The 23,751-nt window shown below is 36.6% G+C and overlaps 2 protein-coding genes across 7 annotated transcripts in view; one reads left to right on the top strand and one right to left on the bottom strand.

Moving 5' to 3' along the window:
* The window catches only part of Tcf12 (transcription factor 12), a 260,476-nt gene that overhangs the window by 223,033 nt on the left and 13,692 nt on the right, over nucleotides 1–23,751 (bottom strand). The window lies entirely within an intron of this gene.
* LOC121466216 (ubiquitin-conjugating enzyme E2 variant 2-like) lies at nucleotides 13,427–14,333 on the top strand. The gene has a single exon (XM_041679870.1). The coding sequence runs from the start codon at nucleotides 13,434–13,436 to the stop codon at nucleotides 13,869–13,871; it is 438 nt and encodes a 145-aa protein (XP_041535804.1). The 5' UTR covers nucleotides 13,427–13,433; the 3' UTR covers nucleotides 13,872–14,333.

Here is a 23,751-nt window from a genome sequence, read left to right as displayed (position 1 = left end):
AAGCTGCAGGAAGATCACTTAGAGTTAAAGGCCAGTTTGGGATTCTTGTAAAGATCTCTATAAATGCCCCCACTCCGAGAAAAGGCCATAGTCATAATATCAGTGTATGTCCAGAGTTCCCACCTGTATTAAAGTGACTGAAAAGCAATTTTATTCCTCTCAAGATGGTTCTATAAGGATAATGTAAATAGACCCAAATGAAAATAACAGGAGTCAAGTTTTTCCACTGTCTCCAAGTAAAATTGAAACCAAGAAACAGATCAAAACTATAACCAATTAGTAACCAGTTTGTAGTTGAACTGATTGACAATTTATTTAACAATTTTCTCCATTATACTGGCATAAAGTAAAACACTCCCACTTTTTCAGCAATGCCATCATGGTTGAAAAATTCAAATTCCCATAGAAAGCAAACCTCCAAAGAATGAAATTCTGATGCTTGGGCTACGACTGTGCCTCACTTATAGAGCACTACCCTACCATGAACAAATTCCTGGGTTCAATGCCTAGTACAGAAAATCCCTAGTGCAGAAAAGGGCTAGGCACATAACTCTGTGGATACAGTGCTTGTCCTATCCCAAAATTTAGTCAACAGTTATTACAGAGAAACAAAAATAATTGACGCTTTATCCCTAAATTTCTTTTTAAACTAAATTTCTTTTTAATTTACATCCTATATGGCACATACTCTCTCTCCTTTGATAAATTTTCATGACCCGACACCAAATTCTAACCAGCTGATTCCCTACTTCTGGGACCAATGGTTGCATGTGTGAGCTAACAAAAAACCCAGGCTGCTTAAATTACTTCTCATGATATTATGACAAATACCTGGTAAAAACTTATTTGGTAGAGTAAGACTTATTTTGGCTCACAGTTTCTGAGAGAACTGATCTATCATGAGGGGAGGTAAAATGAAGGTCAAGGCAGTAAAGAAGCATATGGCTCCTCACATCATAGAAAACCAGAAAGCAGACTATGAAAGCCAGAACCAGAAGCAACTACAACTTTCAGTGGCACTCCCTCAGGGACCGATTTCTGCCAGCCAGGGTCCATATCTTAAATGCAGAACCTCCCAAGCAGAACCACCACCTGGGTTCCACGTGTTCATACAAGTGAGCTTCCAGGAACAGTTCACGTTCAAACTAAAGGGATCACAATTAGGAAAGTGGCACATCTGGTTCTTAGCAGACAAGTTTTCTTATTCAATAAACTAGACAGAACTACAAACACAGGAGAAGTAGCTCATTAAAGAAAAGCTCAAACAAGAACCAAGAATTTAAGGAACTTCATAGAAATCATTAAATTAGGAAGCTGTGCTCTGTCCAACACCAAATATTATTTTATGAATATTTCTTCACTGACCAATCTTACCCTACAATCAAAAAATCAAACAGGAAACTTTAAATATTCCTTTTGCATTTTCTAAAATAATATTTTCACAGTAGTATAGGCTAGAAGACTATTCACTGTGCTGGTATATGAGGCTTAATTCAGTTCATTTAAATATTTTATAATCACTATCAATTTTAACTCAAAACTAAATGCATTTTATGTAAAAATTACTTCTATTACTTAACTACTTGAAATTCCTTTAGTTCAGTCATTGACATTAATACTCAAAGATTACATAGACCATTTTTATATTTTTCAAATAAACATTGCTAGTACATGAATTAAAAGGTTTAAAATTTTTTAATATGAACTCACCTGAAAGAGAATTAATTTACTATATTCATACCCAGAAACAAAGAAATGACTTAGAAAGGGAGCTCTGACAAACCTAGGAACTGTCCTCCACAGTACAGGTGAGAAATACATCCAAGACTCTTTACATATAGTCTTTGACATTTTTTTAAATAATTTTTGAAAAATGTATGGATTGGCATGGTGGCACACACCTTTAATCCTAACACTCAGGATGCAGAGGCAAGCTAATTTCTGAGTTTGAGGATAGCCTGATATATACAGTGAGTTCCAGGATAGACAGGCTACACAGAGAAACCCTGTCTGGAAAAATCAAAATAAAGTAATAACAACAACAACAACAATAATTTTAGGCCAGACAGAAGGTGTCAGATCCTCTAGAAGTGGAGTTACAGTTGTGAGACACCATGAAGGTACTGTAAACCAAACCTGTGTCCTCTGTAAAAGCAGCCAGTGCTCTTAGCCATTGAGACATCGCTTAAGTGCCCATTATCTGATTTTTAATAAATCTGAGATAGTTGATTAGTCTAAGGTCAATTTTTTTTTAAGGTCAATTTTTAGAATGCTAGATTACACCACAAAAATTAAATGTTCAAAAACTAGGGGAGAATTACTAAAAACTGGCAAACTAAGAAAAAAATTCATGGGGATGGGCTCAGCTGGCAGAGTACTATTAGCATGTAAAAGGTTCCAGGTTTGATCCCCAACATCACCGATCAGGCATGGTGACGCACACTTATAATACTACATCCAGGAATTGGGAACAGAAGGATCAGGAGTTCAAGATCATCCTTTGCTACCTAGTGAATTCAAGACTAGCTTGAGTTACATGAGATCCTTTCTCTAAAAATCAAAAAATAACCAAAGAAAATAATACAATATATAAAAATGAAAAAACACAATACTTATAAAAATATGCAATTACTGCAAGGTGCAGTAGTACGTGCCTTTAATTCCAGAACTCAGTAGGCAGAGGCAGGCATATCTCTGCAAGTTCAAGGACAACCAGAGTCACATAGAAAGACATTGTCCCAAAAAGACCAATAAAATAAAAAATAAACAAATAAAGATCATGGCAGTTTCCTAGGGACCAGGCATTCACTGTACCTTCCAACTAATATAACCAGAGATCTGATTTTAATTCTTATTTTAAATACTTTTCCAAGCTTAATTACTTTAAAAACTAAAAAGTGAAGCTTAACGTTTCTATAAATAAAATACACGCGAATAACTTTTACAAAGTAAGGATTAAACTTCACTGCTGGTTTTCACCTTTCTCTTTATTTAGATTGGAAAAAGAAAAAACCAAAATCTTAATACCAAATTTAACTAGTTTCAAATATGGGAACTGTATTTTGTGTGCATGCAGCAGTTTTGCTTAAAACTATGTTAATGTCTATCATTTCTACTGAATCAAAACAGCGAAACTTCTACTATGTCCATGAGAGCAAAAGAATGAACAGATTTCATTAATAGATAAGGGAGAATTAGAAAAAATTCATCACCCACTCAGCAAACCTTTAATATAAAAAAAAAGCAATTGAACAAAGAGCAAAACAACCAACAAAATAAAGAAATCTGCAGACCATTAGCAACAGTATCCTTAGATGTAAATAGCTTCAACTCTCCAATAAACAGAAATGGGCTACTTGGATTTAAAACTCAAGATCAACTATTTTGTTGTCTAAAAGAAACACACCTCACTGACAAAGACACAAACTAAAAGTTAAAGATTAATTCATAATACAAAAATACACAATAATCAAAAAAGCAATAGTAACTATATTCCTATCTAACAAGGTAGAAATTGGAAAATTAAAGAATAATAAAGGAAATATTCCACCAAGAAAATGAAACAATTACAAACATACACACAACAAACATTGATGTAGCTAATTTCATAAAACAACACTACTAGACTCCAAGAGGAACAGGTCCAACTATAATAATATATTTTATATAATATACTAAATAAGATATATATATTATAATATGTAATATAGTGACCGACATAATACCCAACTCTTATCCATAGACATACCTACATTTAAAAAAAATTCAACAAGTAACTTTTAGAGATAAACTAAAGTTATTAAACACCTACAGAATATATCATCCAACAGTTTTGAAATGCAAATTTTTCTCAACAGCCATGAAATATTCTCTAAAATATATCAAATTCAGACCATAACGCATGTCATAATATTAAATACTATAAATTTCTTATATTTTATCAAACCATAATAGAATAAATCTGGAAGCGAAGAGCAAGATGAACTAAGGAAGCTACACCCACACATAGAGACTAAACAACAAAATCACTGAATACCAAACACTGAAGAAATCAAGGAAGGTATTTTGAAGTTTCTAAGATGAAATAAAAATAAAAACACAATTTATCAGAACCTTTAGGATCAATCTGAAGCAATTCTATGGTAGCTTGAGTACTGTAATTAAAAAAGAGAGAAAGATCTCAAGTAAGTTACTTAATGGTATGCCTTTAGACCCTAGGCTATCAAGAAATAGTCAACCAAATAAGTAAATAGAAAAGACAAGATCAGAGAAGGAATTAAAGAAATGGAGACTAAAAAAACACAAAGAATCAATGAAACAAAGTCAGTTCTTTGAAATGATAAACAAAACTGAAACACCTTTAGCCAAACAAACTAAAAGAAAAACACAAATTTAATAAAAAGACAGACATTAGAACAGATAACTATAAAATCCAAAGGACCACTAGGAATACTTTGAAAACCTCTATTAAAAAAATAGAACATTCTAGAAAAAAATAAATTTCTAAATTCCTGGACACATATAACCTACCAATTAAGAAGACATAAACAACATAAATGGATCTATAATGAACAATGAAATTATAGTACTAATAGTTCTCCAACAAAGAAAAGCACAGAACCAGCAAATTCTACCAAACTTTTAAAGAAATAACCTCAATACCCCTAAAACTATTTCATAAAATAAGAGAATACTGCAAAGCTCATTCTATAGAATGGTTCTAACACCAGTATTGTACTGATTAAAAAAAACAAACAAAAGGACATGACTTAAAAAAAAAAAAAGATGGGGGCTGGAGAGATGGCTCAGTGGTTAAGAGCACAGGCTGCTCTTTCCAGAGGTCCTGAGTTCAATTCCCAGCACCCACATAGTGGCTCACAACCATCTTCTGGAGCGCAGGCATACATGGAGACAGAACACTGCATACATAATAAAGAAATAAATCTTTTAAAAAAGGATTATAGATTATTTTGGACATATATAAAAAATCTCAATAAAATAAAGCAAACTGAATTAGTAACACTCAAAAGTCACAATTATGATCAAGTTGACTTTATTATAGGGATGAACATTCTCTCATATATGAGACCTAACTTTAAAAAAGGTATTGGGACTCTCTGAGGAAAGAAAGAGAAATACCTTTTCTCTCACAGATTCTAGATTTATACACAGAACATGAACATGGTAAAGAGGAAGATAACCAGTGAAAACTGGGAGAGAAACAAGAAAGAGTAGTGAACAATATATATAAGTAACATGCAATGATATATATATTTGTACTATGTCATGAAATTTATACACTAAATTTTACAGAGTGAAAAATTCCAGAAATCATTTTCCTAGCATTTATTTCTTTAAAAAATAAATTTAAAAGATGATAATAATAATAATAATAAAATGAACTTATCAAAAGTAGCTTATCAGTTACTGAAATATGTGGAACCCAGAACAGTGAGAACTGACTTATCCTCAAGAATGGCAGTGTCAAGCCAGGCAGAGGTGACACACGCCTTTAATCCCAGCACTGGGGAGGCGGAAGCAGGTGGATCTCTGTAAATTCAAGGTCAGCCCGGTCTACAAGAGCTAGTCCCAGGACAGGCTCCCAAGCTACAGAGAAACCCTGTCTCGAAAAACAAAAACAAACAATAAAAAAAGGAATGGTAGTCAAGCATCAAGCAATGACTACCACCCTATCGAACTCTACTACACATAGTAAATCAGCTTTTCTGCTAAGCATTTAGAATGGTTATGTATGACTCTTCACCACTCGAAAATTATTTGCTAGAATCTTCAGTTTAGACAAGCAACTGAAACTGTACACAGGTTATCAATCCTAGGACTAAGTGTTAAAAGCATACTTAACTGAGTTCACTATGGAGATTGCCTACAGACCTTACTAAAAGTAAAATAATCTACTGGTTGAATACGATGTTTTTATTAGTAACATACTTAAAACTGAACCATCAATCAACTAGTTTTACCACATATTAACTGCACATGAACCTATTAAAAGGTCAGAGTGTATAAATTTCTAAGTAATTTAAGACGAACATATAACACATTTTTAAAAGCATAAAATAATGCAAAGTTCTAAGTGATTCAGTATGAAAATAAGGTAAGGAGAGCTGGAGAGTGGTTAAGAGAACTTGCTGCTCTTGCAGAGGCCCAAGCACAAAAAAAAAAAAAAAAAAAAAAAAAAAAAAACTAAGAAAGAGATTTCCTGAGGCAAAGCTTAGTAGAAAAAATGAAACCCAAACAGCATTTAAAGACACAGTAAAAATGAAACCATACTCAGAAGGCTTATTTGAGTAAGGACCCAGAAACAGGTATGAAGAGCCACAGAGCAAAAATGCAAATTAAAGCTAAAATTCAGTGTGGAACGTAAGGTTACTACTATACTAGTACAAGGATGGTAACAACTACACAAAGATTAGAGCTTAAGAGTTTATTTTTACCACTAGTTTTTAAACAACACTGAATTCTAAATGGGGGAACTTGTAATTTTTTTATCTTTTAATATCAGAAACCAACAATACTAGGATGTATACTACCCCACTAGTTTTATACATATGGTATATACATAGAAACTTGTTCTTGAAACAGTGTATATGTGGAAAATCTCATACAAATATTTGTTTTTACGGAATACCAGAATTAAGAGGCAAACTTAAAAGGTACTTGTCCTCGAGTTAAAGCTAAAAAACAAATGCTTATTTTCCTTGACTGCTGGCCTACATTTGTGTGCTTATTGCTGTCTGGACCCTTTCCTATCAACACAACCAGCACTTCAAAAGCTCCAACCACTCTGCCAGGATTTCTCCCTTCAAAGAGCCTATGTTGCCATGGCAATCTCATGTTCTCCAGGGAACCAAATCAGCAGCACCCTTTGATAGCATCCATGAAGGTTGTCCAAACTCCAATTCCTCTGAGGTACAGGTCATATCCTGTCATAAGCGTACCAATTTTTACTTGCTATAATACATAATATAAAATTAAATCTGACAATTTCAGATTATTTAAAAACCTGCATCCAGAAAGAGTAAGGGAAGACTATGGGTAGTAATCTTTCATGTTACAAACCAGATGTTTTTAGGCTACGAAGGCCAATGTTATAAAACACAAAGATCAACAAACTTAAGATATTTTTTCCTTTTCCAGATATCAAAATATTCTTTCTACAAAATAAAAATGAAGGCCATACCTTGATTTTAAATGCTCCCTACCCTTTTATATTCACTTGAAAAAAAGTACCCTAGTCAAAAGCAACAAAGCAAAATTCTACCAAAACTAGTTTTCCTAAGAACAAAATATGAAGGGAATACATGAATGAGACAAGCCTGGTGATACATGCCTACAATCCAGGTATACACCACAGGAGGTTAAGCAAGAGAACCCCAAATTCAAGACCTGCCGGGTTAAACTGAGATCAAGAACAACTTGAGTAACTTTAAGACCCTGTTTCCAAATACAGAAATGAAGTAGGAGGGGAAGTCGGGCTCATGCCTCAGAGATACAATGACAGGTAGCTCTTGCCTAGAATGCAGAAGGCACTAGATTCTATACACAGCACCAAAGATGCAAAAGATATATATGAGTGAGCAACTGGCATATACAGAGGGTACCTTTCCAGATATATATATTACCTCTAATGTAAGTAAACTTCTTTTCATCTCTATTCAATCTATACCATCCCACATTCTGAAACAAAGCAATGTATGCGTTCTGTGTATTCAAAGTCTCTGAGTTAACAGTAAATATCATAACAATAAAATCCAAAAACCAAGTACCATTAAAATACATAAAAGACTCCTTAAGCCGGTTGTGGTAGGATTTGCTGAAGGAGGCAGAGGCAGGAGGATCACGAGTTCGAGGCCAGCCTGGGCTATACATTGGGGCTGGAGAGATGGCTCAGAGGTTAAGAGCATTGCATGCTTTTCCAAAGGTCCTGAGTTCAATTCCCAGCAACCACATGGTGGCTCATAACCATCTGGCCTGCAGGCATACACACACAGACAGAATATTGTATACATAATAAATAAATAAATATTAAAAAAAAGACTCCTTAAGAGTCAGAAAAGTCATTTTATGAATCCTGTGTGCCTAGAAAATAAAGGCTAAAGTAAAAAGTTACCTAAATGCTGCATTATCTTTTGTAATTAATATTTACTTTCATTTCAGACAACAAATGTACAATGAAAAAACTTGGTCATGATACATCATTATATATTAAATTTGCTTCAAAAATTTTTTCCTTCCTTTAAGGAATGTTCTCACAGTGTGCAAACTGTGAGCATTTAGTTCTGTAAAAGCCATTAAGCGGCAAACAGGACATTGCAAGTCATTTAGAAAAAAATACCTTGCACAGTTAATTTCCTCTTCATTAGAAATGACCATGGAGCTTAACTCCTGAGTCAAGCTATTCATAGTACCATTCTGCACAACGACTGGAATGCCACAGACGAAAGAAAGGGCAAACTATCTGAGGTCTACATCTACCCCGGACACAACCATGGAACACTGGGAAGTATTTTTCCTATTTGAACAGTAGAGGTTTGAACTGAATTGTTATTAACAATGCTCCAAAGTTTTTAATCATGTTTATGAAATATCTTCCTTACTATGTTTAGAAAGTTTGATACATTACCTCCATTCCCAATATAGCTACTTTCTTTAAAAGAGGCTATCTAATAAAAATTAAAGGCCAGTGACTTTAAAGAGTAAAGACTACGAACAACAAAAATGAGGTATAATTGGCCTTTTGTCTAATATTGGAAAACTTAGACCAGTGTTTAAACCATAGCGAACAGCTTTATCAATAATATCACAAATCCAATGTACAAATTCAAACATTTTCATAACATACAAAGTCAAAAAAAAGAAACTGACTCTAAAAGCACCTAAAATTAACTACTAAAGTTGAAGTTCTCCAAACTTTCTAGGTTTTGTTTCTGCTTTCTTTTTAGCCAAGATCGACCACTGAATTACTTTATACCACCACCCAGTACAGATAATTTACCTAAAATCTCCTAAAAATAATCCTCCAAAAGAGGATTCCAAGTACAGAATATGCTATCACAAAACATATGTGGAATGAACACTGACTGCATGAAGCCTATAACTCAACTTTTACAAACTTTTCCATAAAATGGTTTATCTTAGTTTCCTTACCAAGAAATGCTATAACAAGGGCCGGAGAGATGGCTCCGCAATTAAAAGCACCAGCTGTTCTTCCAGAGGACCTGAGTTCAATTCCCAGCACTTACATGGCAGCTCACAACTGTGACTCCAGATCCTGGGTACTGGAAACCCTCATACAGACATACAAGCAGGCAAAACACCAGTACACACACTGTAATAATCAACTATGTACATATAATACAGAAATTATTAAATGATCCTGTCTAAATGCAGCACTTTTAAGGCTAGAGAGCTGTCCAAGCAGTTAAAAGCACAGGCTGCTTCTGAAGAAGACCCAGGTTAAGCTTCCAGCATCCACATGGGAGCTTACCACTGTGTAACTCCAGAATCTGCCACCCTTTTTTGGCCTCCACAGGCATCAGGCACACATATGGTGCATAAACACACATGCAGGCAAAACACTCAAGACACATAAAATATAAATATTTTAAAGCACTTTTAATTCATTCAAGCATGAGTTTCAAACCCTTTTATTCCATCATGCAGAATGAATTTTACATCTAATATTTACAGTCAAGAAAATAAATAAAACGAAAATGTAAACCTACTAAGGCCTACAGAATAGTCTTTATTTCTGGTATAATAACTGATTTAAAAAAAGATAAAAGAGGAGTTTACATTTTAGTGATAAATAAAAGACCGGAACTTAATTATTCTTGGTAAAAATTCTATTTAAATTAATAGATAAAAATTGTATATTAATACATATTCATAATATCAAGAAATATAGAAACATATAAAGTAAATTTAATTAGGGTACAAGATAATGCAAAATCCAATAAGACAAGCAGTTGTGAACACTTGAAAATATGAGGAAACTTTTTTTTAAGATACAGTGCTCTGGCATGTATGTCTGCATGCCAGAAAAAGGCACCAAATTTCATTATAGATGGTTGTGAGCCACCATGTGATTGCTGGGAATTGAAATCAGGATCTCGGGAAGAGCCGTCGATGCTCTTAACATCTGAGCCATCTCTCCAGTCTCATAAGAAAACATTTAAAGCACTTTAATGAAATGAATAGAGATAATGTGGAATTTCAACCATATTACTCGAAGTTAATTATTGTGTTTTGCCTTTTCAAAGTGCTATGAAAATGATCTCTCGGGTGTAACTCACTTGGTAGAATGCTTCCCTACTATACAAAAAGCTTTGGGTTTGAACTTTAGAACTGCTTAAATCAGGGTTGTAATTCAAACACTTGAGATGTATAAAAAAGAGAAGTTCAAGGTCTTCCTTGGTCACAAAGTAAGTTTGAAACCAACTTGATATACATGAGACTCTGTGTCTCAAAGAAGAAAAGGAAATCATAAAATCATTATTTTTCTCTTCTAAAACCTTGCTGGATTCAAGAGAATCAAGCACAGAAAATCAGTTAAAGGTAAGACACTTTTGGCTTAGTCTGTGTCTTACAGGTTGTAGTTTCTCCGTGGGAAGACTACCATTAATAGTTAAAAGTACGAACGCTTTCTTTCTCTAATGATATAGGAAACTGAACACAAGTGAACAATATAGGAAGGCGAATGAACATCAATGATGAAATATGTTGATGCTCTATAGCCTAAAAAGTATTGCTATCTCTGCTGCTACCATTTCAGGACTAATTTCATCCTAAGGAGTCTGCACCATAGTAAATAGGTTTTACTTTCCTGAATACACACACACACACACACACACACACACACACACACAAAACACACTATGCAACTGGTAATCACTCCTGTTTATCTGAATAGCTAGAACTCTGGTTTGTTTGGTATTTTGTTTGTTTGTTTTTTGGTTTTCCAAGACATGGTTTCTCTCTGTATCCTCAGCTGTCCTGGAACTCACTCTGTAGATAGCCTAGAACAAAGATCTGCCTGCCTCTGCCTCACTGAGTGCTGGGATTAAAGGTATGTGCCACCATCGCCCGGCTTTTTTATTACTATTATTATTATTATTTTGTAATGACTATCTTATACAAAGACTGCCATGAAGTTAAGGAATTCCCATACACTAGGTTTTGTATTCTTAAAAGAGTGGAAAGGTTCCCCCTGACATTTATTCTGGTGTTTAGAATTACAGTGCCTTTACAGGTCCTGATGGCAAACATACACTTTTTAGAAACGTTTACAAAAGATGGAGTGTGGACTTCTGCAGTGAACAGTACTTCAGATTGACACCACAAAAGCATCTTCACATGCACCTCAGGTCTTACCAAATCCTAATGAAAGGGAATTACTAACCGCACTAAAATGGTAAGTCATATAAAAACCATGACGTCATCTTCAATGACTTACTCGGCCTCACCTTATCTGATCAATCAGGATGAGGTTCTATGCAGTCTCTACATGCTTTCACCACACAACCCAAAAGTGTAATTTATACGGCAGTGTAACCAGATGGATGCAACTGTCCTGGTTTCATCAATACTGCCCGCATTCAGGTATCATGATTTCTCTCTTCCTATTATGTATTTTCTTTCAGCTACATTTACCTTTCTAATAACAAGAAAGGCAGATTTCTGCTTTAAGCCAATTTCAGTAACTGGCACTAATTAACCTTCCCCTGCAAAATAATTAGAAAAGTGGAAAACATCTATCAAATGTCTTTTCTAACATTAGAAAACAAACTATAAACTAAAATCCCTAAAAAAGAAAAACAATGTGAGCCCTACCATCATTTTCATTTCCTGTGTGGAGATAATCTGCAGATCAGTATGCAGAAAGTGGTCTCCCTGACCTGAGGAAGCACAACAGACTGCAACTCCAGGAGGCAACAGCAGCTGCAATTCCTAAGGCACTGGTTGAGAGGAGGGAGCTATTTAGAGAAGTTATCTCTAGAAACCTTCAAGGCTAACCCACAAGTATGTTACTAATGGTAAACCCTACAAGTATATGGTGACATTCCACAATAGCAGGCTAAAACAAAAAAAGGAGCTGTGAGATATTTCAAGTCTGGAGCAGTACATACATGGAGTAAATGTTGAAAATCCAAAGCACTCTGAAGAATCTCAGGAACGTTATACCAAGTAACTAAGATGGCTGACCTATCCTAAGCAAAAAAGTTACCCTAAACCAGTGGTTCTCAGCCTTCCTAATGCTGTGACCCCAATTTGAATACAGTTTCTCATGATGTGATAACCCCAACCATAAAATTGTTTTGCTTGCTACTTTGTAACTGTAACTTTGCTACTGTTATGAATCAAAATATAAATACCTGTGTTTTTTTCATGGTCTCAGGCAACACCTATGAAAGGGTCGTCTGACACCCAACTGAAAAGGGGGTTAGACCCATAGGATGGGAACCACTGCCTTACACCTACCCTGCCCTGAGAAATGCTTAAAAACAAATATACAGGGATACAGATGATCTCTTGTAATTTCCCCCCAGAACAAAGCTCTAGAGTCTAAAAAGGGACAAAAATCACCAGGTTGTGGTGATGCACACCTGTGATCCCAGAACTCAGGAAACAGGCAACAGATTTCTGTGAGTTCAAGGCCATCATGGTCTACAGAATGAGTTCCAAGACAGCCAGGTCTATACAGAGAAACCCTGTCTCATAAGATGAAATTTAAAAAAAGAAATCTAAATATTCAATAGTATAACATTCACAGTGCCTAAAATCCAATCAAAGTTCTCTATTATTCCCTGCTTCTGGAGATGACACCTTAGAGGCACTCAGAATGGTTTGGTTTTAGACATACCATCATAGACTTTCCTGCAACACAGCCTCCAACAAAAATGAGCTGCCCTTCTGGCTAATATCTTTCTTTGTTAAAAGAAGTTTTCCCTTTAGACCGAGACAGTCAGAAGAAAAGCACCACAACTGCCATTTAACATGGGCCCAGGAAGACCTGGAGAAGATTATGCAGAGAGACCTTATGACATGCCCTATAATGAAAACAACAATGAATCAGCAGTGTCTACAGTGGGTCCATGTGTGCTGAAGGCGTCTGTGATAGGATCAAGCAGGCTTTCCTTACCACGAAGCAGAAAAGTAAAGATTGATGTTGCACAAAAGCAGTCTAAAAACCAAATTTTATAATGAAGCAAAAAAATCCAAAGGCAAGGAAATAAAAATTTACCAGCTATGTAAATTAGCAGGAAAATGTGACCCACAACCAAACAGAAAAACAAAACAAAAACAAAAAAAAAACTATCAACAGAAATATTCCAGGATAAAACAGTGGTATTACAAAACAAAGACTTGAAAACAACTATTACAAACAACTCATTTAGTGGTAGCAGGAGAAGATGGCGGTCTCCACAGGAGTTAAAGTTCCTCGGAATTTTCGCTTGTTGGAAGAACTTGAAGAAGGACAGAAAGGAGTAGGTGATGGTACCGTTAGCTGGGGCCTTGAAGATGATGAAGACATGACACTTACAAGGTGGACAGGCATGATTATTGGGCCACCAAGGACAAACTATGAAAACAGAATATATAGTCTGAAGGTAGAATGTGGATCTAAATATCCAGAAGCTCCTCCATCTGTTAGATTTGTAACAAAAATTAATATGAATGGGATCAATAATTCCCGTGGAATGGTGGATGCACGAAGCATACCAGTATTAGCAAAATGGCAAAATTCCTATAGCATTAAAGTTGTCCTCCAAGAGCTGAGACGTCTAATGATGTCCAAAGAAAATATGAAGCTTCCACAACCACCAGAAGGACAAACGTACAACAACTGATTTTAGTGGATCTCAAACTTGTCTTAAATCAACAACCTTCTACTCATGTTAATGTCTTGATTAAATATCACCATGCAAAATACCCACACATTAAGTAAAAGAATTCCAGCTGGTAAACATGACCTGGACAGTTGTAAGAATATATTTAATATATGTACACCTATTATGTTTTCGGGTAACAGGAGAAGTGCAGCACAATTTTTCTTTCTCTTCTTAAAGCACTGTCATTTAAACATGAGCCTGAAGTATTCAAAATTGAATTCAGGTTCTCAAGACAAAAGCACGGCAAAGAGTGTCAGATGGCAGTGGAAACCTTTGTCTTTCTGAACAATAAAGTCTCAAGACGGAAGAGCAGAAATGGCATGCTTTATCCATCGTCCTTAGACTACAGCGAACTGTTTAAAGTAGCAGGTATAATGAGTAGTCACAGTTGTGTTAACTCGAAGCGGTGCGGGTGTGGGTGCTGACCACTATAGCATCAAAATAGCTTCAGGATTGTTTTGATACCTGTATTTATAATAAAAAGATGTTTGGGGTATTGATGAATCTCTGTTAAAAGCTGTTCCCGTTTGTTCCATGTAACAGACATGATAAATATTTGTTTACAGTCTTTGTTTAATAAAACATGCTTAGAGGTTTTAAGTGAAGCAACGAAAAGGAAATAGGTGTATGGATATGTGATTTCAGATCAAAGTTAGTCTTGAAATGTAAATAAAATGCGGAATGTGTCCTCAAAAAAAAAAAAAAACAAACAAACAACTCATTTAAAAAAAAAAAAAGGAAAAATGGAAAAGGATTTTAAAATGACCAAAACAACATGAGCTTCGAGAAATAAAATGTCATAATCTAATATACAAACCTTCTATATTAGACAAGGTGGAAGAAAATAACCAGCAGCTAACACACTCACAATCCCAACGCCCAAGACACAGAAGCAAAAGAATAGCTGCAAGTATAAAACTGTTCTGCACAGTGAGCTTTAGTCCAGAGGGCATGGGGAGATATATACAAATTAGCTTAGACCTGGTGTGGGGTTTTGGAACACATGCACATAAATAATAATAAATAATTCAAAGCACTCACTCTGAGAAAGAGAGCTTGTCTTCAATAAAAACAAAAGATACAATATTAGAAAATGTTAAAACTGAATTGTAGAACAAAACATTGGGGAAAAAAGGTTTTGTTACCTCAGTAACAACTGTGACAGTATTAATCTCTATGTTCTAGCAACAAGGATAGGAAGATACCGAGACACTCCCATCCCAATCCCTCGGCCAACTGAGGCACAGGCCTTTAGTCCCAGCACTCAGGAGGTAGAGGCAGGTGGAACTCTATGAGTTTGAGGTCAGCCTGGTTTGCAAAGTAAATTCCAGGACAGTCAAAAAATATGATGAACCATGTCTCAAAAAAAAAAAAAGATACCAAGATAAAAATGTTTTCAAATTATATAAAATGTTGTATAAGTATAAACATCAAATATACACAAGAAACTCATAATTTACAGAAAACTAGAAAATCTCTTAAAAGCCACAGGAAGAAAAATTGTTCCTTATATAGAAAAGACATATATAGAATCACTACTGACTTACTGTGATAAATAAGCCAAAATACAGTGTTTTTAGAAATCTTTAAATTGCCAACAAAGAAAAAAATTAGTCTAGAATTGTAAACCCAACAAAACTATCCTTTAAATGTAAAGGCTAGTCAGTGGTTGTGTGGTACATGCCTTTAATCCCAGCATTCAGGAGTCAGACGCAGGAGGATCTCTGTGAGTTCAAGGCCAGCCTAGCCTACAGAGTGAGTTCCAGAACAGCCAGGACTTTACACATAGAAAGCCTGTCTCAAAAAAAAAAAAAAAAAAAAAAAAAAGGAAAGGCTAAACTTTTATTAGAACAACATAAATAAAGACAATCATTACTAATATTAAAAAGGAAATTTTGGGGGTAGAAGGAAAATGAGATTAGAGAAGCATGTATGCACCAAGGAATGAGCAATGTTAAAAATGGAAAATACACAGACAAATGCAACTTTCTTTAAGGCATGGCTATGTAAGCCTATAAACCCACCACTTGGGAGGCAGAGGTAGCCAAGCAAAAGTTCAAGCCCATCTTTAGTAACACATTAAGTATGAACTTAAAGCCACCCTGGGATATATGAGACCCTATTTCAAAACAAACAAAAAATATCACAAACACAATTACCAACACTGGGAGGAAAGCATGACTACATATCTTAAACCCAATAAAAACATAAAATAATATTATAAATAATTTCATGACAATAAATGAAAACAAATTGCTTACAGTCCATGGATAACAAACCTGAGCTAGAGAGTTGACACAGTACTTGAGTGTTTGCCTAACAGAACAAAAGACCTAACTGCTCTAACCCAGTATCAAATGATTCTAAAAATATAAAGTTTGACTAGCTTTATATAAATGAAACTAAATTAAAATTCTGTTATTTCACAAAAAAAGTGACATAAAAGGCATCACTGGTGAATCCTATTGATGGAGGAAGGCCATTGGTTAATTAATAAAGAAACTGCTTGGCCCTCATAGGTTAGAACATAGGTGGGTGGAGTAAACAGAACAGAATGCTGGGAGGAAGAGGAAGTGAGGTAATACGCCTTAGCTCTGCTCTCTGGGGCAGCGGCGATGAAGCTCCAACCCAGGATTGACGAAGGCTAGAATCTTCCTGGTAAGCGCACCTTGGGGTGCTACACACATTAATAGAAATGGGTTAATCAAGATGTGAAACTAATGGGCCAGGCAGTGTTTAAAAGAATACAGTTTACGTGTAGTTATTTTGGGCATAAGCTAGCCAGGCCGCCGGGAGCCGGGCTGTGGGAAGAGGCCCACAGCTCCTACTACATCCTATTATTTAGCTAGTCTGAGCTGGCTGCATCCACCAAGGCCCATGCAACAGTTTTGGGAGTTAAGGTCTATGTAGAAATGTTCAGGTCATGAGGGCTTCACTCATGTGAAAGGATTAATGTCTAAAAGGGTCTGGTCCCCTGCCCACACATTGGAACGGTGACATGTGACTTCTCAACCTCCAGACCATGGGATAATAACTTTTGTTCATAAACTGCTTAGTCTCAGGCAGTGAGCTACAGCAGCAGCAAAGCTGAGAAAAGAATATGGTACCTGAGAGTGAAGAATTTAATACAATAACTAAATTAAAATGAGGGGCAATTTTAGAACTGGAGATTGAATAAAAGCTAAGAATGAGCTTTGAAGTGAATATTGGACAAGGTGTTAGTGATGGGTGATTCTAGTAAAGGACTGTAAGATGAAAAGAGCAACAGACTCTTTGTGATGCTAGAAATGTCTGTGACCAGAAAGTTGGTAGAAATGTGGAAATTCTGATAGGGTCTCAGACTGAAATAAGAAGCAAGACTACCACAAGGCTACCTCAAGTCCGCTCCCTGCACTCTGGTACAACAACTCTCCTTGGATCCCCTAGGTAAGGCTCAAGAGAGCCTAAATATGGCTTGGGCTATAGTTTGGGGAGGCACAAGCATCAAATACTAGCACCATCCATAGAAAATAGATTAGATAAGGGCCTGATTTCCTATCTCCAACTAAACGTTAACAAATAACTGCAGACAACGTGAGATTCCAAAGACTTATAGCAAGGGTAAAAACACTGCAGAGTCACTATTAGGGCAATGCCCAGTAAAATGTGCAGCCAGGAACCCTACCACAACATCATGCTGGAAAAACTGCAGGCTTGAGACTCCAACCTGTGAAAGTTGCTATATGCATTTGCTAAATCAAGCATGGCCACAGACAAGAAACTTCCTGAGACTTTCAGAGGGCAGAATAATCTCTTCATCTTTAAGATTTAACACTCTGGGCCAGGGAAAATGGCTCAATGAATAAAAGAGCTTGCTGGGCAAGTCTTGCCACCTGAATTCTATCCTGGTAAAACACATACACACGGAGGGAGGGAGGAAGGGAGGGAATGAGCACATATGCATGCTCACAAGAAAGAAATTTCTTTTAACGTTAAAAGATTTCATGTTGTTCTTTCTGCTGAGTTTTGAACTTATTTGGGGCCAGGTACTTTTTTCCTATCTCTTCCTTCATGAGTTAAAAAATGTCTGTCCTATGTCTGCCCCACAATTATATACTGGCCACACACAACTTGTTTTGATTTCACAAGCTCACAGTTAAAAAAGAATTATTTGTCCCAGGATAAGTCCAATTTCAATAGATTTAAATGAGACTGTACTTAAACTAAGACTTTAAAGTTGATATTAGAAAGATTTAAGACTTTAGAGACTACTGGTATGAACTCTATTTATTTTACATGTTAGAACTCTATTTTATTTCCCATGTGAGGATAAAAATGGGTGGATCAGAAGCAGAATATTGTGATCTTAATGTGTTCCTGGTAAAAGCCTGTGTAGAAAACGTAATCTTCCACATTGGAAGGCAGAGTTCAAGGAGAGAGGTCAGGAATGGATTAAGCTCATTAATGTAGATACTAGTGTCTTACCATTCACCTTCCTGTGCTTTTGGTGATGACACAGGAAGAAGGCCTTTGCTATATGCTTGATGCTGGACATAACCTTGAAGTAACTAGATAAATTTATGTTTATTATAAACTGGGTAGTTAGAATATCTGGGGATAGAATCCAGAAATATGAACTTGCCAATATAGAACTCTGGACTTTGTGATCAGGCAAGAATCAGCTCCTTTTCTTGACACATTTCTTTTCTAAAGAAAGAGGATAATTAAGTTGGTGAAACTGAAATCCTAACACTAGGAAGGACTGCTAATGCTTTCAGGTTTGGGTTTGGATTTTGGCCATTAAGGACTTCATTAAGTAGTATGTATTGGAAAATTACATCACTTTCTACAATATGTCAAATATTGCAAGTAATTGCCGAAAACAACCTACTAAACTCAGTATAGATTTGACAGTACCCCTCCCTCCTTGGCTGTATCCTGTTAACTGGAAAAGCTAAGCTGTATAACTACTGTTTTCCAGTAATCAAAAATTTGCATCATTTGCATATACATGAAAAACTATAAAATGTTCAAAAGCATGAATCTATACCAAGGGAGAAGATGAGGTACAGTGTTGAGGGAGCTGCAGGTTGCATTCCTGCCGCCCTGCTCCCCGCCTCCTGGCTAGCTTATACCCCGAAATAAAAACACACAAACTGTATTCATTTAAACACTGTCTGTCCCATTTCTATTAATGTGTGTAGCACCGAGGTGCACTTACCGGGAAGATTCTAGCCTACATCCATCCTGGGTCGGAGCTTCATCGCGTCTGCCCAGGAGAGGGGAGCATGGCGTCTGAGCTCACTTCCTCTTCCTCCCAGCATTCTGTTCTGTTTACTCCACCCACCTATGTTCTAACCTATCAGGGTCAAGCAGTTTCTTTATTAATTAACCAATGACCTTCCTCCATCAGTACAGGAATAAAGACAACTTCTGCTTCTGCCCTTCCAAACCCTTAAGATTGTTTTAGCACTAATTTGTGGTCTCCTAAGCTTTCAAAGGTAGTTCATAAAAAAGTGCTCTATAACTCACATGTAAGCACTTAAAATGAATTTAAAACTTGGCATTTTCTTCCTGTCATCTAAAACGTTGGTAAAAACCACTACCAACAGATAAAATGTACTTCTTCTAAAATAATTCTTTTATACTAAACGGGCAACTGTTAAAAAGCCTACAAACATCTTGAAAAGGGGCTGGAGAAATGGCTCAGCAGTTAAGAGCAGTAAACCCTGCAAATTTTAAGATATCATTTTTTTCTTACCATTGAGTAGTACTCCACTGTGTAAATGTACTACATTTTCTTTATCCATTCTTCGGTTGAGGGGCATCTAGGTTGTATGAACATAGTTGAGCAAATGTCCTTGTGGTATGATTGTGCATCCTTTGGGTACATGCCCAAAAGTGGTAAGGCTGAGTCTTGAGGTAGATTCATTTCCAATTTTCTGAGAAACTGCCATACTGATTTCCAAAGTGGCTGTACAAGTTTGCACTCAAATGGACGAAACTAGAAAAAGCCATCCTGAGTGAGGTAACCCAGACCCAGAAAGATAAACATGGTGCGTACTTACTCCTAAGTGGATATTAGGTGTAAAGCAGAGGATAACCAGCCCAGAGAAGCTAGGTAAAAAAGAGGTCCATAAGAGGGACACACATAAAGGGCACCAGGAAGGGGAAATAGTTAAGATCTCCTGGGTAAACTGGGAGGGAGAGTAGAAAGGAAGGATGGGGATGAGAACATGAGGAATAGAGATGTCCTAATGGGGGAAGAATGGAGAAGAAGAGCAATGAGAGGGAACCATTATGGGGTTAGGAAGAAACCTGGTGCTAGGGAAATTCCCAGAAATTCACCAGATGACTTCTAGCAACAGTAGAGAGGGTGCCTGAACTGGCCTTCCTCTATAATCAGATTAGTGACTACCTTAATTCTCATCATAGAACCTACATCCAGTAACAGATAGAAGCAGACGCAAAGATCCACAGACAAGCACCGGGCTGAGCTCCTGGATTTCAGTTGAGAAGAGGGAAGAGAGATCATATGAGCATGGTGGGAGGGGGGGTCGACTCTGGACTGAACTAGGACCTCTGAATGTAGGTGACAATTATGTGGCTTGATCTGTTGGGGGGGAGGGGGCTATACTGGCAATGGGACCAGGAATTATCCCATGTATATGAACTGGCTTTTTGGAGCCCATTCCGTATGGTGGGATACCTTGCTCAGACTTCCTTGACTCCCCAAAGTAGGCCTTACCCCCTCTGAGGAGTGGATGGGGGTGGGATGGGGTTAGGTGGGGGGTGGGCAGGAGAAGAGGAGGGAGCAGGAACTGGGGTTGGTATGCAAAATGAAAAAAAATTAAATAAAAAGAAAGGAAAGAAAGAAAAGAAGAGGAAAGGAAAGGAAAAGAGCAGAGAACCCTGGTTCAGTTGCATCTGTAACTGTGGTTCCAGGGTATCAGACACCCTCTTCTGGCCTCCTCAGGCACTGCACACACAATGGATGCATTTATATACATGCAAGCAAAATATTCATACACATAAAAGTGAAGTAAAATCTTTGTTTTAAATCTTGGAAAAGAGAATGACAAGAAAAAGGTCACTTTAATTTTCAAAACTTAAAGACTAACTTTAGATTTTGTCTGAAGACTTTGATATTGCTTATTTACACTAAATCAACTAGACCATAGTACCCTGTTCATCTTGTATCTGGCACCAAGCAAGGACTTCCTAGAGATATTTTTGTGACTATTTTTATTTGGAATACATTATAAACAAAGATAACAATTTTAAAACTCTAAACTTGTAAAGGAACATTTCATCTCATAAAGTATTTTTGAACTATAGCACCATCTGAAGATTATTTTTAACGCAAAAGTTTCTAAAATCAGGTACTCTAAACATCAATGAGACAGTCAGTAGAAACAGTTAGGTTATTATTAATTGCTAACAAAGCTCCCTTTTCTGAACTTTCTTGCTATTCAGTGAACATCTTCACCAAAAAGTGTCATTTATATTTTTTGAAATGTGTTTATAAATACAGCTTTGTTTTACAACATTCAAAAACACAAAGGCTCCATTCATATCATAAAAATACCAATTATCTCATCTCAGAACCACTGAATAAACACAAACTTACTCTTTTCACAGGGAGCAAATGGGCATTTTTCAGAAACTAAATCCATCAACGCTGAGTCTACCAAGGTATTCTCAGAAATCTAAAAGGTTTTACAAGCAATGGAAGTCACTGAGATTCTGAAAAATAGTATCTACTCTATCAGGCTATGTAAGAAAATAAAACTGTTGTAGAGGAAAGCTGTGAGGGCTGAGATGCAGAAGCAAGTATCCCAACAGCTGATAGCTCAGATTAAGTGGTCTTACATCAGTTGAGTAGCTCCAGTAGTAGAAAATGGAAGACTATAGAGATGAGATTTTTATTATTTTATCACAACTCCAGATTGATATAAAACAAGAAGTCTCCTGATATACTACTTCAACTGAGGTTTGATGATTTAAATAAGGGCCACCATAGGCTCATATAGTTGAATAGTTGGTCTCCAGTTGGTAGGACTGTGTGGGAAAGATTAGGAGGGAAGGCCTTGCTGGAGGTGTGTCACTGGGGGCACACGTCAAGGTTTTCCAAAAACCATTCCCAGTTAGCTCTCTCTGTGGTGTGGGAAGTCCTTTTGTATATGTGTTGCTTTTATTGGTTAATGAATAAAAAAGCTGCTTTCGGCCAATGGCTTAACAGAATGTAGCCATGCTTCATAAAAAGAGTAGGCAGAGTCAGAGAGAGAAGCCACGTAGCTTGCTTGGCTGGAGACAGATGCAGGATAATGGATAGAACTTTACCTGGTAAGCCACGGCCACGTGGCAATACACAGATTAATAGAAATGGGTTAAATTAAGATGTAACAGCTAGCCAATAAGAAGCTTGAGCTAACAGGCCAAGCAGTGATTTAATTAATACAGTTTCTGAGTGGTTATTTTGGGAGTCTGGGCAGCCTGAAACAAACAAGCAGCCTCTTACAATATCTCTGCATCAAGAGTTGTGTCTCAAGACCTAAGCTTTCAGCTACTGCTTCAGAGCCATACCCAAAAGCCTGCCTGCTACCTACCATGCCCCATGCCATGAAACTGTGAACCCCAAATAAACTTTCTTTATAAGCTACTTTGGTCATGGTGTCTTATCATTCAACAGAAGAGGAAACAATATTTTTCCAAATCACATATACATTGATAACATTTTAACTTCAGAGTAATTACATCATAATGGCCAACCTAACTCTTTATAAAAGTAAATAATGAAGAGGGGAGGAAGAGAAGAGGAGGAAATACTTGCTAAAGATATATCTAGCTGTACAATCTCTCAGGAATCAGATGTATACCTCAGTGGTATACATGAGGCCCTGAAATAGAGTCTAGCACTGAACAAAATTATACATGAACACATGCAGACAACATACTTCTAGAATCAACAAAACTAGTCTTGTCCCTAAAAATCTAACCAAAGGTGACTCGGAGTACTAAGTGAAATATTTATTTTGTCACAAGTTAAGCAGGGACCAGACATCCCTGTTCGACTTGACTTGTCTTTGCGCTGCTCTTCAGAACTCTTCTCCACATCCACTGTACTGCAAACTACACAACCTCATTTCCAAACCAAAGCCCAAATCAACTGGCAAAAATCAAGGTTGTTTAGGAAGAAGCCTAACTTTCAAAGTCCTGGCCTGGGCATTTAACAGTTCCATATGGTAGTAAAATAGTTCCTACAGCTCTTACAAAACTGAGTTCCTATGACCAGCTAAGGCAAGAACCAAACAAGTTATGCCTTCTCTCCACAGTGTGACATTACTAAGAATAAATGTACCACACACTCTTTTCAGGGAGGATGGGGACAGAACACGCACATGCACGCACACACATGCACGTGCACGCGCACACGCACACACACACACCCCACCACCACCACCACTACCACCACCACCATCAAAGTATCACTTCTCATTGCTTAGAACCAGGTTCTGCAGAGCCAGCTGTACTCATGTTAAAACTTCAATGGCTTTACCACTTGGCCACTTCCTGCTTATCGTTGATACTTAAATGTGGAGTCCTGAATGGGCTACAAATTTTGTGGAAGAAATGAGAGAACAGGTAAACCATTCTACTAAATAGTAGTTTACTAAACGGTGCATACTTCAAGACTTAGTCAGTTAATCTTCATAAAATCTTAATAATTTCTCTTACCAGGAAGACTATACTAAGGGAAAAAAAAATAAAATAAATACTGGGGTATTTAATCTCTTTCCAAATTATCACTTAAGACTAAACCTAAATCAAGAGTTTATGAACTTTAAAAGGTGGTATT

This window comes from Microtus oregoni, unplaced genomic scaffold (assembly GCF_018167655.1).
Source record: "Microtus oregoni isolate MIOR12 unplaced genomic scaffold, Mior012 000032F_ref0000030, whole genome shotgun sequence".
Lineage (NCBI taxonomy): Eukaryota > Metazoa > Chordata > Mammalia > Rodentia > Cricetidae > Microtus > Microtus oregoni.
This window is presented reverse-complemented; position numbering and strand designations above follow the sequence as displayed.

Bases quoted from the DNA above. Each gene is read 5' to 3' on its own strand.
- LOC121466216 (XM_041679870.1), top strand. From the start codon at position 13,434: ATGGCGGTCTCCACAGGAGTTAAAGTTCCTCGGAATTTTCGCTTGTTG.